General features: G+C 35.8%; 1 protein-coding gene across 1 annotated transcript in view; it reads left to right on the top strand.

The window, feature by feature from the left end:
- LOC120631040 (monocyte to macrophage differentiation factor) overlaps window positions 1-16065 on the top strand; it is a 42926-nt gene extending 26861 nt beyond the window's left edge. The window contains exon 4 of the mRNA XM_039900436.1: window positions 11829-16065. Within this exon, the coding sequence (XP_039756370.1) occupies window positions 11829-12017 (189 nt within the window). The 3' untranslated portion in view covers window positions 12018-16065. The remainder of the gene's footprint in view (window positions 1-11828) is intronic.
- Window positions 16066-16381: the final 316 nt, after the last annotated feature.

The raw sequence follows: 16381 nt of genomic DNA, 5'->3' as shown, positions 1-16381 counted from the left end.
ATTAAATAATAATTATTAGCAGATATTTTATTAACTAATCAATTTAATAAAATATCTGGCAAATATGAATTTATTGTCGTCAAAAGATTAATCATTTACCCACTTTATATAATTACTGTAACACTTCTTCAATCAATTGGAATGATTAAAAATCGCATTTACTAGTGTATGCGTGTGCGCAAAAAATACTGTAACATTGCTCAAACTGCTGACTCTCTGACTGCTTAAAACATTGCTGGTTGTCACTGCGTATTGTGATATCGCAACTTTGTACAGTTATTTCTCTAAAAGAATGTAATTACCAATACTGTGGTATTTCGTAGGTACATACTATGGTATTTAATAGCCTTATAGAATTTTAATACTTTGCGAGTTTTGAAAAAATAAAAATATTGCCGTTTATATATAACTGTCATGTTAGTTACCCCTAACAAGTTAGCAGGCTACCATCTGATGCTGTACGCGTGCCCATCACTTGCTACCAGGTGAGATTGCAGTCAAGGGCAAACTTGTAATGTAAAAAAAAACCGGGAATAAAGGTATTAGTATTGATAGATAATAGAAGTTGTAAAGGAAATCTGCCAATATTTATTGTTCACTTAAGATATCTCGATTAAATAGTTCGGTCTTAGTACTGAATTTGTGGCAATTTAATTTGTCAAGGTTAATCATAATACAGACATTTCAAGTTTAGCCGAGTTGGAGGAGTGCCATTAATATTTGTAAGCTTCGCAGGTCGCGTTTGGAACTCTCGTTGCCTCGTAAGATTGATTTTCAGTTAACGAAATATTATTATTTTTCACTGAGTACATAACAATAATGGGTTTTTGTTTAATGTCGATTAAACCAATACTATTGTGAGTTGTGACGTTTGAAGGAATTTTCAATAGGTGCTAAGACCCGGGATGTTACGAAATAAAATAAATTAAAAGTTCAAAAAATTAAAAAAAACTAACTTTTGTCTACCTTTTAGTTTAGTTCATTTATTATAAAAGTGTGTTTTTGTTGTCTAAAACTATTATTTTTATTAGAGCAAAATGAATCGGTTACCCATTACCCCCTCCAGATTTGTTAATATTAGAGAAATCGGCTAAAAAAATTGCTGGAAATTAAATCAATCAATCAATCATCATTCGTGCCTTATCGACTATAGATGAAAATTATATAAATTAACAAAAACCTTATTTTGTATTTTATTTTGCAAATTTAAAAATGGAATAATCTTATCAAATTAGTGTGATGTCTTCGGTGCTTGATATATCTAAAAAGTTGGAATGAAATAAGACCGTTTTAAGAGGGTCAAAATTAAGTCCAAAGGAGTCGGATACAAACATGCATTCAAACACACAGATGAAGCTAATCGTGTCATAATGTACATCGTGATGACCACTGTGGTCTTAAGTGAAAGGTCCCAGGTTTGATCCGAATTTATAACTTCTGTAATTTTTCTGGATTTGTCTGATGGTAGGCTTTGGCCATACAATCCTACCGGCAAAGGCGTGCCGTCAAGCGATTTAGCGTTCCGGTACGATGCCGTAACCCGTAATCCGATTAGGGGTGAGGCTTTTATATACCTGCCACACCCCTTAACAGAATGATGAGCGAAAGAAATCTGCTGAGTTTCCTTCCAGCTTCTTCTGGGTAGAACCTGTGTCCCGAAGAGGTGGAGTCACTACAAACCGACTGACTTGACGTTTCAAAAATGCTTGTAAACTAGATTGACTTCAATAAACTTAATTTGGAATTCTTTACTTCTCTTCTCTTCTCAGTCGGTTCGCCTCTTGTCAGAGCGGTCGTGGTCGTCACTTAAGTGTTGTGGATCGCTTGACCATTCGTCGCCACTCCTCTCTGGTAGCTGCCTTTCTAGCACACTCATGTATGGGGACAGCCACTGCAGTCCATCTACTATACTATATTTAATAGCTGCCATTATTAACTGCCTCATAAGGTACCACACGGTGAGATCGCAATCAAAGGCTGACTTGTAAAGCTGTAATGAAAAAAAGAAACATATTGCTGCTTAAATTAGGCTAATCCTTGGTTCGCACGAATCCTTTCAAAGTAGATAGGTAAAGTAGAATCTTTTTTTCTTCTGCTTATTGCAAAACCATAAATCGGTTTACAAAAGGCGGACTTAATGCTTAAGCAAAATCATAGGGTCATACACATATTTTTTCAATACAGGAAATTTGATGTTTGTCTTTTGTAGATAAAATCGTTATTACTTACTCTTCGTCACTCTAATCCAGAGCCACGACGATAATAAACTTCACTACGCTCGTATATCATTCTGACAAATTACATTTTACGAGATCATCTTTATCGCTCAGAAAGGCATATTTTACAATATAACCTAATCGATATTGACGTGGAGACAGGTGATATTATGTGTATGTAAAATTAAGGGCGGTGTGACCTTACGATTGCGCTAGTAGTATCTTTATTAAATTTAAGAAATTGTTCGTTCGTTTCAAACATTACACGTTCAAATATTATAATAAATAAGAAATAAATATACTACGACAATACAACACAGCGCCATCTAGCCCCAAAGTAAGCGTAACTTGTGTTATGGGTATTAAGATAGCTGATGAATATTTTAATGAATATGATACACATAAATACTTATAGTATACTGATAAACACCCAGACACTGAAAAACATTCACGTTCCTCACACAAACATTTTTCCAGTTGGAGGAATCGAACCCACGGCCTTGATGGCAGAAAGCAGGGTCGCTGCCCACTGCGCCAATCGGCTGTCAAAATGATCGAGTTTGAAGTGTTTTGCTAAATATTTCATATCGACTTGATTACTATTTTAGAAAGAGCGATAGGTACACTTTTTTGCCCACAAATTTCATTAAAAACAACACAAACACAACGAAATATTTTCACAAACATTGGTATGCAAAGGCGGTCTTATTGCCAAAGTAATCTCTAGACAATCCTTGAGGATCGTAATTCAAGAATGAAAGGCTAGTGGTAGAAATACAAAATATATCTACTTACTATAATCATATATAACTACTGTTAATAAATGTTTCTGTTTATTTATTTTAATAACATGCATTATAATATAAGTATAAAAATACGTTATAATATACGAAACAAAGTATATTATTAGACATAAAAGTGAACTTGAAGAGAGACTGAAAATTTTAGTTTGTTTGTTTTGTCCTTGTATGATATTTATGAATAATTTAAAACTTTTGGGACCCGCCACTCAGTATTCAGATTACTTAGAGAGTTTGTATTTTCAAGTCGGCTATACATAAGCTTGTTAAAAAATATATTTAGGACCCTAATGATTATTGTGTATATTATTATTATTATGTATATTAGGAAATCGTACCGAAACGGAAGGTACCTAACGGAACTAGCCAGGGCCAAAGCCTCCCAGAGTCCCATCAGACCAAACTCAGAGAAAATTGCCTCCTCCCGCAGCGCTCATCACTGGGCCAGAGAGGTCGTTAATTCTATCATGCAATAATTCTTATTATATATTATATGTATGTATGTAATGAAATCAGCGAGCGATGGAAAGAGCTATGTTAGGAGTATCTCTACGTGATCAAATCAGAAATGAGGAGATCCGTAGAAGAACTAAAGTAACCGACATAGCTCAACGAGTCGCGAAGCTTAAGTGACAATGGGCGGGGCTTATAGCTCGAAGAACCGATGGACGTTGAGGTTCCAAGGTGTTGGTGTGGCAACCCCGCACTGGTTAACGCAGCGTTGGTCGACCCCAAACCAGATGGACAGACATCAAGCGAGTCACGGGGAGCCGCTGGATACAAGCGGCCCAGAATCGTGGAGTTTGGAACGCCCTACATAAGACCTATATCCAGCAGTGGACGGCAATCGGTTGATTTGATGGTGATTTAATGAATTAGATTTACTGTCCGCTGCTTACTACTCCGCTGCTAAATTTTACTCTATATCTAAGGTGCTCTATGTATTCTTGTTTTCCTATTCTTTTTTTTTGTTTCTGCGGTGTAAAATGAAAGTGTAAACATTCATTTACTCATTCATTCATACTCCATTAAAGTCATCAAATCTATATTGCAATTACCAAACTTTTTTCCTCTCACCCTCCATAAAAGTTGGGATCAATATGAAAATTAAGCACGTTCGATGATATGATATGAACATCAAACTGGCAAACAAATGCTGCGCGGTTGTTCTAGTGTCCACTTGAACTTGAGGGTGAGCTTACGAGAGCTTGTTGGAGCATAAAAGAGCTCGGCATCGTTCTAAATTTGAAAACTACGTAATAGTGGTTCGTTTTTATGTGAAGCTTTAGGGGAAAAAATGCAGTTTCATATGTACCTATTCAACTGCATTTTCAAAGTGACTGTGACTTCCATTGGAAACAAGTTGCTCTACATTTCTTACAAATACATGGTAAACTATTCAAACAATGTTAGTTTTACAACTTTTTGAAATGCGTATAAAAATTTCAGAACCAACAGGATTTAAACCTGCAACTTTGGATATGGCGGTCTGATTGCTTTTCAATTAAGCTACGGCTCTTACCGAAATCAGTATGTCTTTTATATGAATTTTATATTACTGTAGCGCCATCTAGAAGGAAACATTGCGTTTTCGTTCTGCTTTTCAATGGGTCTGATTACCAGTGGCGTGCACTTCATACATGCACAAAAGCACTGCCTACCATAAAATTGATATTGCTTGCCACGGTAAGGAACCCGGTGCACGCCACTGCTTATTACTACTACCTAAAGTTGGCGGTAAAATCATTTTTTTTTTAAAGCAATGTTGACCGTCGATTGGCGCAGTGGGCAGCGACCCTGCTTTCTCGAGTCAAAGGCTCCCACAACTGAAAAAACTTTGTGTGATGAACATGAATGTTTTTCAGTGTCTGGGTGGTAATATTCACCAGTCTTCTATACCTATAACACAAGCTACGCTTACATTGTGTGTATTATCAGTGTGTGTATTGTCTTAGTATATTTATTTATTTATTTAAAATACTGCCCGAAATTAATATCTAATCAATCGAATCCAAAATGTTCAGATGTCACATTGAATTTCGTAGTTGCCTTTTTCTACTCTTAAGTAGTCTTTAGTAGTTTTGTTCTCTATTTTAGTTGTAGCTAGTTTGTTGCAGAGCTCGTCTGGGGTAGTAGATATTACCGCCGACGACGTACCGCTATATAGTATTGCTGTTTTCCGGTCTAAGGGGCGTCGTTGCCGATGTAATTACGGGCACTTAAGACTCAACACCTTCGCTCAAGGTTGATGGACACAGGGCGCTACTTAGTAGTACGTCTTACTTGCATCATGTGGACTTGCGCTGTTTATAGGCAATAGTTTGATTACCATCAGTTGAGTCATCTACTTGGTATATCAACTATTATTATACAACGATAAACGATAAAAGTTGAAGGGTGCATAAGTATAGTTCATAAGGAATCATCTTGTAAAAATATTAAATCAAAAGAAGCATGTATATTTTTCCATACAAACTAATTCAAAACATGTTTACTTATGACAACCCTATTGAAGATAAAAGACCGACACGCGCTTAGTGCCTACGCTACGCGACTCGTACCTAATAAACTGAGTGGAGTCACATGATTTTAATTTTGCATTTGATGTTAGGGCTGTATCTGATTTCGTTAAGTAAAAAAGTATAGCAATAGTTTCGGTTTCACAGATAAGTCTCTGACACAGTAAATAATGTACCTCTAAAGCGTCTGAAGTATTATTTCGGTTTTCATATACACGTTGTATAAACACAACGCGAAGTATAGCTGACTGCATAAACTAAGGGCCCAAGGTGGCGATTTAAAAAAAAGCAAACTTTTTAACCCATAGCAAACCAAACTTTGAAATGAAGAAAGTTTGTTCTTTATCTTCTACTGTAACATAAATAAGGCAGAATTCCAAATGGAAAATCTCTTCAATGAAAATTGTAGAGCATAAAAACCATTGTTCATAGTTTTTCAAATTAGGTCAATGTAGCCACGGATGGAAAACTTTAAGCTTCTGTGTACGTACTGTAACAAAACGATGGGTCCGTTTAGCTCTATCGTCATAACTTTTTTTCAATTCCACTACTACTTTTATTTTTATACTTTTTTTTACACACTGCACAACAAGTTAAGAAAATAAAAAAAATAACAGACACTTCAAATAGTGAGGCACAAAAGGCGGCCTTATCGCCAAGTAAGCATTTCTGCCAGGCAATCTTAGGATTAGGAAAACTAAAATAAATTTGAGCCGTCACTGGACGCCTGGCAGATGTGAAACATAGAAATTATTTTGTACAAGCAATAGGCACAAAAGTACAGATTATTAAAGGAACTAAATATGACAAAAAATACAATATTACGAATTTTCTCCAGAAAATGATGACTGTTTGAATAACATACATTTATTTTCTTCATATACAAAATGTTTTAATTCAAAAATTTCTTTAAAAAGGTGACAACTCAAGTATTTTCATCAACGTATATTACATATACGGCCGATGATGATGACGGCCGATTGGCGCAGTTTGCAGCGACCCTGCTTTCTGAGTCCAAGGCCGTGGGTTCGATTCCCACAACTGGAAAATGTTTGTGTGATGAGCATGAATGTTTTTCAGTGTCTGGGTGTTTATATATATATATATTAAAGTATTTATGTATATTATTCATAAAAATATTCATCAGTCATCTTAGTACCCATAACACAAGCTACGCTTACTTTGGGGCTAGGTGGCGATATGTGTATTGTCGTAGTATATTTATTTATTTAAAAAAAAAAAAAAAAAAAAAAAAAAAATTCTATCATACACACGGGCCGTGGCGACGCATCGCCACGGCCCGTGTGTACGCCAAAAATCAGGTTTACCATCCGCCTATAGATGTTTCACATCAAAAAGAAAAGTTTGCCCTTGACCACAATCTCACTTGGTTTAGTTAGTTCTCTTAAGTGATGATGAAGAAGTGGTCTTACATTGTAGCTTGCCAACCTGCTTTGGTTATGTCAGCTGTATTCAACCCATGGCAAGGTGAGCGATATGTCTTATAAGTGGGAGGTCTCTGGTACAAATCCCAAATGGTAATTTGGGAATTTACAATTTCTGAAGTTTCCCCGCTCTGGTCTCGGAGGCTTCGACCGTGACTACCACACTACCGGCAGGGGTGGAGGCTTCGGAGCGGATGCGTGAAGAAGCTGTAGACGCACATCCTCTCCGACGTGGAAGGAGATGGCGGGAATATACCGCAAGTTTGCTTGCCCTGGAAGCGGCGTGTAGTTATTGGGCTAGCTACCCGTCACTATTATTCTCCCTACTGTCTGTGGGAGGGTCAAACTGTCCTGATCCCCTCCTTAGCGTAGTAGCTTTAGCAATCGGTTGGGGCGGTTGGTAGACGTCTGGGAAGCAGACCTGGGCGGCCTACTAAGCTTCTGGAGTGAGCTCGGCTGGCTGAAGCCGTACAAGTGGCAATACGTACAACGGAAGGTTCCGGCCGACCAAGTACGGAGACAAGCCCAGAGAAAGAAGAAGAAGAAAAGACGTCTGGGAAGTATACAACGGGTTCCCCGGACGTCTACTAAAGCCAACGAGAGGGCCATGCCGTGGTAGTTTTTAGTTTGGGTAAACGAGTCCCACATAACCTCTGTCGTGCCCAAAAGGACAGAGGTAGCCATAAAGCTTTTCCACCACTACAAAAAAAAGGGCTTATATTTATTAAAGCTATACACAGCAGTTAAGTCGGCATACGACTGCATCATCACTTACCACCAGGTGATATTATAGTCAAGGCCTTGATGTAGGAAAAGAAGTACCTACTTTTATAATGGACTGTATGCTCTTTCAGTTGAAGGTCAGCTCTAGTTTTATACAAACGTGTCAGCACTTAAATAACCTTGTTATGTAAATAGAAACAAGTAGAGCTTGGTGTAGTGTAAACTTTTATATTTTCTTTCATTATGAGTGGATGGTCAGCTTTATTAAACTCTCTTACTCTGTATATTATGTCTTGAAAGTTTGTAAATATGCCTTCGGCTTTAATATTTACAGATAAATCTTGTATATACGGCGTCTAACCGAATTACGAAATAATTTCAAAGGATGAATGTAGTTCATAAGTAATTTCAAAATCACCCTGTAAAATATTCAATTAAAAGAAACGACCGACACGCTGTTCCAGTACGGATTACACAAGCGTTTATTTTGTATGACAAGAGCCTTTATGGCACACATCAGGCTGCATAAAAAAAAGCTGAACGTTTAATTCCAGCTATTACTTTTGTTTTCAATCTCTTTATACAGTTCTCTGTCGCTTTCAGTGGAAGGTCGGATTTATAAGTTATTTCAGCTGTCAATATACAACTTGAATTCTCTCTTGGTGTGGAAGATTGGCTTTACCCATTACGTCAGGCCCCACTGTGTAGTACACTTTGTAAAGTCTTGAATATTTATAAATACACATCCGAAGAAAATGTAAACAAGTGGAGTTTTCAGTGCACGTGCTAAGGAAAATATAAACTTTTTTACCGTGACTTTATCGCGCTTGGAGTGGAAAGTCAGCTTAATGCTATAATATTGCATTTTTTTTTTATTGTTACCATTGTACTAGTTGTGCCTCTCGGTGTTACCCACAGCGGATAAAGTCGTTTGATTTCTTTGTTAGGACGTAAAAATACGAATGTTCCTGTAAACCACCTTTGTGAATTTGATGTTTTCCAGGACCAAAGAACAGCCTATGTTATTCTCCGTCATTTCAACTAACTCTATATAAAAAATCAAGTCGATGGCTTAATAAGTTAGCGCGTGAAGGAAGGACAAACGAACATGCACGCATTCGCAATCATAATATTGCTTTATTAGTAACTAAATAGTCTCCAGCACCGACGCAATGTTGCCTGTTTATCGGTTTTTTACCGGATATACTTCGGTGAGTGTGCTCAGGAACATCACAATCTTGTTCCTCCTTCCCCGTTCTACCACAGAACAGCGAGATACCGTGAGCGGTGGCATCTTTATGTGTTTGAAATTCCATCAACACGCACGAAACTTTTTTTATCAACGTTTCTGTTACGTACCGCTAAGATGTGGAACGCCCTCCCGGCAACTGTGTCTCCTACCACGTATAATTTGAGTACCTTCAGGGCTACAATGAATATGCTTTTTCCAGGCAAGCGTGCTAGAGTCTAGACCTAATCATTGCTTTCTAACGGGCATGATTGTCATCACGCGCTGGCCGTTCGTTAATAAAAAAAAAAAAAATTAAAAAAAATTTAAAAAATTGTCCCATAATGACAATGGTGGCAAAGATAAATATGTGAGCAGTATACCGAAGATGATCATGACATTAATTGTAATGAACAACAACCTGTTTTCCTTGTAATTAAATATCTGATATCCGCGACTTATGAGAAAATGCATATTCAACAATGTATTTCTTAATAAATTGCCTAATTTTATTTGGCTATATAACACTTACAATACTTAAAGCCCATAAAAAGTAAAAAATATGTAAAGATTTCTTTTGGTAGTAAAATTCAGATTCCGTAACTAAAATAAAAACACCGCTTTGGTGTATATATAAGAATTGTCTATTCGGACAAGTTCTAATGAAATGCGAAATGCAAGCCTGCGAAAGTTTTCTTGGCTTGAGTTGGACCGAAATGGATGATGTTTGAATGACGATGAGTTTTGAAATCACGACAGCAGTGATTACGACAGGGCCATAGGAACTTTGACCGGCAGATGATATTTAAATTAATATAAAATTAAACCACCTTTTTTATTTCACGTGTATTGACGTGACATTTCATTGGTGTGCATTTTGCAATAAAAATATAAAGTTACTAGCTGTTGCCCGCGACTTCGGCTGCGTTTGATTTTGTTTTTTGATGTGGCATTAAATTCAGTTGTAGTTCTAAAAAAAATTAAAATACTCAGTATCGCTAAGCCTCGAATGAGGGGTTTGCTGCTGTCCGTTGAGGAGTTCTGTCCTCTATTGGCAAAATTAAACACATATTATAACCTCTATAGTACAAAAATAATTATTTAAATCGGTTATAATTTGTCGGAGTTATGGTGTAAAATCGTCAAACACTTTCATCCTCTCTCCCAAAGGAAATATATTACTTCTAACACTTCCACGAATATGTGTACAAGGTTTCATGAGGATCGGTTAAGAAGTTAAGTAGGGATAAAGTTTCAAATTAAATTCACTAGATTTGATTTATTATTACGAGGTAGGACACTGGATACTTTTATCTCCAAAATTCAGCACGATTGCAGAGAACTCTCATGCATTTTATATATTTACTGCACTTTATTTACACTTCTTACTATGTATTTCATCACCAATGGTGTGCATTTTGCAATGTAAAATGTGCCGCGATTTCAATGTTTTCTAGAAATAATTTCCCGTTGATAAAAATGTAAACCCAATTTAAGCCACGCGTATATTCCTTATAACGTATTGTAAGGTCTACCCAGCACTATATAACATTAATTTTAATTTTTACTGAAGTTACATTTACGTATACGTAAAATCACGTATACCTACGTCTGTAATCGCTCACGAACAAGCTAAAAAGAAACGTTTACGTTTTGTGTTCGCCTTGAAATGTCTGTCGATCGTTCGTACTCAGCAAAATGAACAGCGGCCCGCCATTTATGGGGAGAGGTTCTGTCGTTCTAACGTTTCGTTCCCCTTTGCGAAATTGGATTGAATATCGAATCTAAGTCCTTTATGCAAGGCCGAGTGGCGCAGCAGCGACCCTGCTTTCTATGTCCAAGCCCGTGGGTTCTATTACCACAACTGGAAAATGTTTGTGTGTTGAACATGAAAGTTTTTTGGTGTGTCTGGGTGTATCTGTATATTATAAGTATTTATGTGTATTATTCATAAAAAAATTCAACAGTCATCTTAGTACCCATAAAACAAGCTGCTGGGGCTAGATGGCGATGTGTGCATTGTCGTAGTATATATATTTATTTATTTGTTTGTTAAATTTTTATTTGTCCATCTGTTACAACTTTGTTTATGATATTTGGAATTGCTTTAAATTGCGCTCTCTAGTATATCGTAAAAAAACATGACAGAAAAATGGGAGAGTCATTGTGAAAATGCCAAAAAATACCATAGCAGTCAAAAAAGGCTGGTCTATGAAATTGAAATTATTCACATTTATTTATGCGGGAAAAATTAAACCATTTCTCTTACTTATATTTTGGGAGAATTGAAATCTTACACTGGAGCTAGGTTAAGATGGGTATTATAACAAAAGAACTTCATTTTTAAATTACAAAATAGTTTTATATTTTTGTAAAACCGCAGAATTATCACGAATATATCGTGATAATTTTGAAAATCTACGTGATCTGATCTGATTATCTACGTGTATTTATGCACTAAATCTAATTATTATTATTATTATTATTATTATAAAAAAAAATAGTATTTGCCCATATCTCGTGTTAGTGATAAATCCGAAACAAATAGTGTTAATACAGGTTTCTGTACGAAACTTACAAAAAACTAAAACGTGTCTCTAGTATTGTTACGGGATGCGCAATGTCTACTGTCAGGCGTGTCGCTAAAGAGATTTAAGTCGCCAGCGGGCAAAATGGGCAATTAACGGCAAAATAACTTGCCCAGCGAAGGATAACTCGTTTCTGTTTAGTTAACATTATTGAGTTTCGAGAGTAAATACGTTATTAATAAACGTTTGACGCGTTATTAATATACGTCTGGTCAAACCATCTGTACCGCACAAACATTTTATGTCGATATTATCATTAATTAATGATTGCTTTAACTACCAATTTCATATTGAATTTCCTCTTTCCAGCACCAATTCCCGGCGATGCACGATCTCAAGATAGGAGGGTTCCTGTATCTCATAGGCGTGTTCTTCTTCAAGTCGGATGGCCGCATCCCCTTCGCCCACGCGATATGGCACGTGTTCGTGGCGTTGGCCGCCAGCGTGCATTACCTTGCAATACTCCGCCATCTGTTCCCGGAGCTCAAATCATACTGAAGACTGCAACCTACCCACACAACTCCATCTGTTCAGGGAACTTAAATAATATTGAAGACTGCACGGCCATATTCCACCAGCGTTGGCCAAATTCTGACCATACTCATCTTGTAATTTAATTAAGTTGAATTTATTTCCGGAACTCATACCAAATTTGAACACTACCCGATAAGCCAGGAGCTGGTGAACTGATTTTCAAGGTATTACAGGCCATTAAAAATATGCAATTTAGATATTCAAAAAAGCGCATGGTCAACATACATAACAATTTTTTTATATGCCTGCTCTTATATGATATCACTTTGAACTTGTGTGAGTTTTTCATTACAAAAATACAAAATTTATATATAGATAATATGTATTATCAACTATAAAATTAAAAAAAAAGTTTCTAGGATTTTCCAGATTGACGATATCTAGTTAATACATATCGATGATATAATTTTAATGTGTTAGCGTAGATGTTATATGAATCTCTCAAAAAGCGGAACGTGTATGTTATACAATTATGTATTATTTATATACAATTTATATTATTTATTCAATTTGGACTTGTGTAAAAATTCTCAACAAATAATTCACTATCTCTTGGACCAACATTTATATATATTTTTTATTCGACTATGTTCGTTGTATACTCTTTAATAAAGGAATCTTCCCTCTTTATAGTATCAGTATAAATAATATCGGTGCGGAGGAAAAATGGCTAGTGAAACCTTACTAGCCCTCACTCACTAGGAGAAAATAAAGTGTACAAAACTGACAAAATAAATTAAAAACTGACATAATAAATTTCAAAATTATCGGTGGCGTCTAATTTATTTGAACAACGAATGTTACATATTTTTACTGTTGGAGTATGAACGGACGCGCTCTTAATTACTCATTTTTTCGGTTCAAATTTAAAAAAACTTTCAAACTTTTATCTTGATATTACTTAATGAACAAAGGTTGATCCAGCAACTTAAACTAGATCAATATGAAAATGCCTTCCAGTGTTCTCAATGACTGTGCTATACAAGTAAAACACAATATACTTACTTAATCGTGTAAAATCGTATAAAAGTTTTATATTATTGGCATTCGCGTGCCCATGGGCAGATTTCATTGGACACAACTGCTCTAATGCGTATTACATCATTACACACTAGAGGTGGTTTCTAGTGTCGTAACTCGTTTAACTTTCCGCGCAGTCATCCAAGTAGCGCGAATAAAGTAATATGGCTGCATTTGTGCAACTAGCCACAGCATATCAATCGTTTAATCCCATTTAAGTGACGTAGATAGCGTAAGTTCTAATAAATATAGTGTACCTAGAGATGGTGAACTATTTGAGAGCTTTTGAGGTGCACGTACACAATCAATCTTATGACAAAATGTTTTTTACATTTAATGTTATATCTTTAAATGTGGTAAAATAACTTCGTCATTTCTGATGATTTATTTTCTCTTCATAGTCATTGAGTAGCTGCTTGATATAACCAACAGTATGGAATGATCAAAAATAAAATCTAGATTCAATTAGGTGATATGTGTGTAAAGATCATTATATCTAAAGTATCTAAGCTTGACTGTCTTCGAAAGATCTAATAGTTATGAGTTATAATCGTTTTTAGATCGTTAAATATTTTTTTCAATGTTATGATTAAGTAAAGTATTATTTGGCCCGGTATAAACACTTTGAACATATTGTTCACCATCTCTTGGACTATGTGTGGTATTTTGTAATATATTGTTGAATCTTATTGTTGTAGTACCTATGTAGTATCCCAGAATCTCGAGACCAAATCCAAACCTTTTTAGAGCATTTAAAATTTAAAATAAAAAAAATGTATTTGGGGTTTTTTAGAAACTTTTATAATCTATCTGTAGTCTATACTTATATGGAATCCAGGTTTTTGCGCGATCTTTTTTATACACCTCATGTGAATTTTTCCTTAGACTATATAGTTCCTTATACATGTTTTAGTGTAGGTAGTTTTAACGTTTAATGTTGTATTTTATGTGTATAAATGACGGGCACATATGCAACACGCAACTTTACGTGTGTCGAGTCAAACAAAACTTATTTGTTTCATGTCTGGAAAGGCATTATCAACATGTTACGTCGGTAGATATAAAAAATGCTGAGATTCGATTTGACTCGTTACGCATGGCGTCTCGTAGTTTAGTTTGTTGCTAATGTGTACCCGGCTTAAATGGTGTTCTTGAGCATGTACCGACTATCCTATACTATATTTTTGTGTCGTAAATTAATAGAAGTTATTAAATGTAATTTGGGAAAGGTACATATTAAAAATTGTAAAGTCGGCCATTCACAGTCAGTCATTAAGATTAGTCAACTGAATGGAATTCATTTTTGATTGTTCATCTTCAATTTACTTATGTAATTTAATTTATATGTTCCATATCACGGCTAGGCTGCATAGGCAGGATACATTTCCCCCGGGGAAATATTATCTCCTCCCACAGCTTTATGAACTCTCCATGCATTGGCGCACGGGTAAATATAATATTCAAATAATATTAGTGTAATAATAAACGGGGGGGAAACTTCCTATTCCCTGTTGTCGTGCTTTGGCAGGTGGATATTATTTTTGTCTCCTGCCTAAACTGGCCGTGCTGCCTGCATAGTACTCGGAATGAAATCGAATGATTGACTGAGAAGGGTTAAAGACACTTACCTGGGCAGACGTGGACACGTTTGTGTCTTTTGTTGGACACAACCTCGATTTGAATATTTTATTGTCACACAACTATTATTAAATCATACACTACCAACGCCGACGTAGATGTGTTAGACAGAAGTTAAATTTGAATATTTTACTTGAAAACAATACAAGAAATAAATTCTTTTTTTTTTTTTTTGGATACTAGGTTCAGTGCTGGACACTTCTAGTATTCGTAACGGGCGAATATGTCCAGATTTATAGACACAGCACACGCAGTTAATGATAGTGTCCGTGTCTAAAATAAAAAGTGTCTACGTTTGCTCAGAAACTAAACCTCTTCCCAATTTACATGTTTTGCCCTTATAATGAACGTAGGTATATTAAGTAGATATTGCTCAATCGTTATGAATCTTCTCATTTTAATATAATTATGACTTAGACTTTCCACAAGTGGTGTGCGTAGGGCTTTATTAAAGTGTAGAGAAAATTTAAAGATAACTCTTTATTAGTTACACTCCATTAATATTAAAAATAATCGAAAGATATCACGTCGTACTTTAATAATCTAGTTGGTGGAACCGACACTGTGCGTTCGGGTGCACTGTGTGAATTCATCGTAAAGCTAATGATTACGGGTTTTCATGAACTATTTTTTTTTACACCCAATTAGGTAAAGAACTAACTTTCGGCAAATAAGTTGGTGGCCCCTTAACTATGCGTTCATATGCACTGTTAGACTTCAGAGTGACTTTGGAGAAAATACGTAAACCCGCGTTCTTTTAACTCGTTTTTAACAAGCAAAGTTCTAGAATGTTCTTCCCCGCTGCTTATAATGTAGGTTACTTCTAATACTTCTCTAAGAGTAAATGGTCACATTCTAGACGCATTCCATTTTAGGCTGCATCATCACATACTACCACGGCACCGAGTCTGCTGTTACAAATGTGTGTCACAGACAAAATTAGTAAAAAGAAAGAAAAAGAAATATAGTTTATTAAAATTTTAAAACTTTACAGTAAATACAGTTTCTGTTATCTGCACTAGGTAAGCCTGTGTTAATTTTATAGGGGTGTTTTTTCAAGTTTTCTTTATTTTCGTCCGAATACCGCAAGCTTTATCTGAAAGGTCTGAAACATGCTGCAAACAAACTTCGTTGATTATTTGTAGCATATCTTGCTCTATCCCACTATGGCTGGAGTCGGCTCTCCTAATTTTCTTACGCCAGTACAATTTGTAGCCGATAATATTTTAATACTGTAAACCAATCCACACTGAGCCAGCGCGGTTGACTACGACTTAACACCCCTTTAAATTATGGGAGGAGACCCGTGTCCTGTAGTGGGCCAATAATAATAAATCATTGTATATTTTTGAAGTTATACTTATTTTGGCGCGTTAGGGAAAAATGGTAAGAGTAAATTTTTACGATGCGCGCACACCGTCACAAAAAACCGACACCGTGAAGTAAGCTATAGTAAACATTTTAATTTTTCTAAAAATGGTTTGACAGTTTACTTTCAATAACTCAAACAATACCTTTTTTCTATTGTTAGTGTCGTTTTTTTCTACAAACGTCGATTAAGGCGAAAGATAAAATTTTTGAAAAGATTTTGATCCAAAGAAGTATAACTTCTAACGCGTATACATAAGTACACACACTTTTTTTTTCATTGATCTACCACAGGAACGCAA

The sequence above is a fragment of the Pararge aegeria genome, chromosome 17 (genome assembly GCF_905163445.1).
Source record: "Pararge aegeria chromosome 17, ilParAegt1.1, whole genome shotgun sequence".
In the NCBI taxonomy this organism is placed as follows: Eukaryota; Metazoa; Arthropoda; class Insecta; order Lepidoptera; family Nymphalidae; genus Pararge; species Pararge aegeria.
Note: the sequence above shows the minus strand (reverse complement) of the source record. Positions and strands in the feature narration are given on the sequence as shown.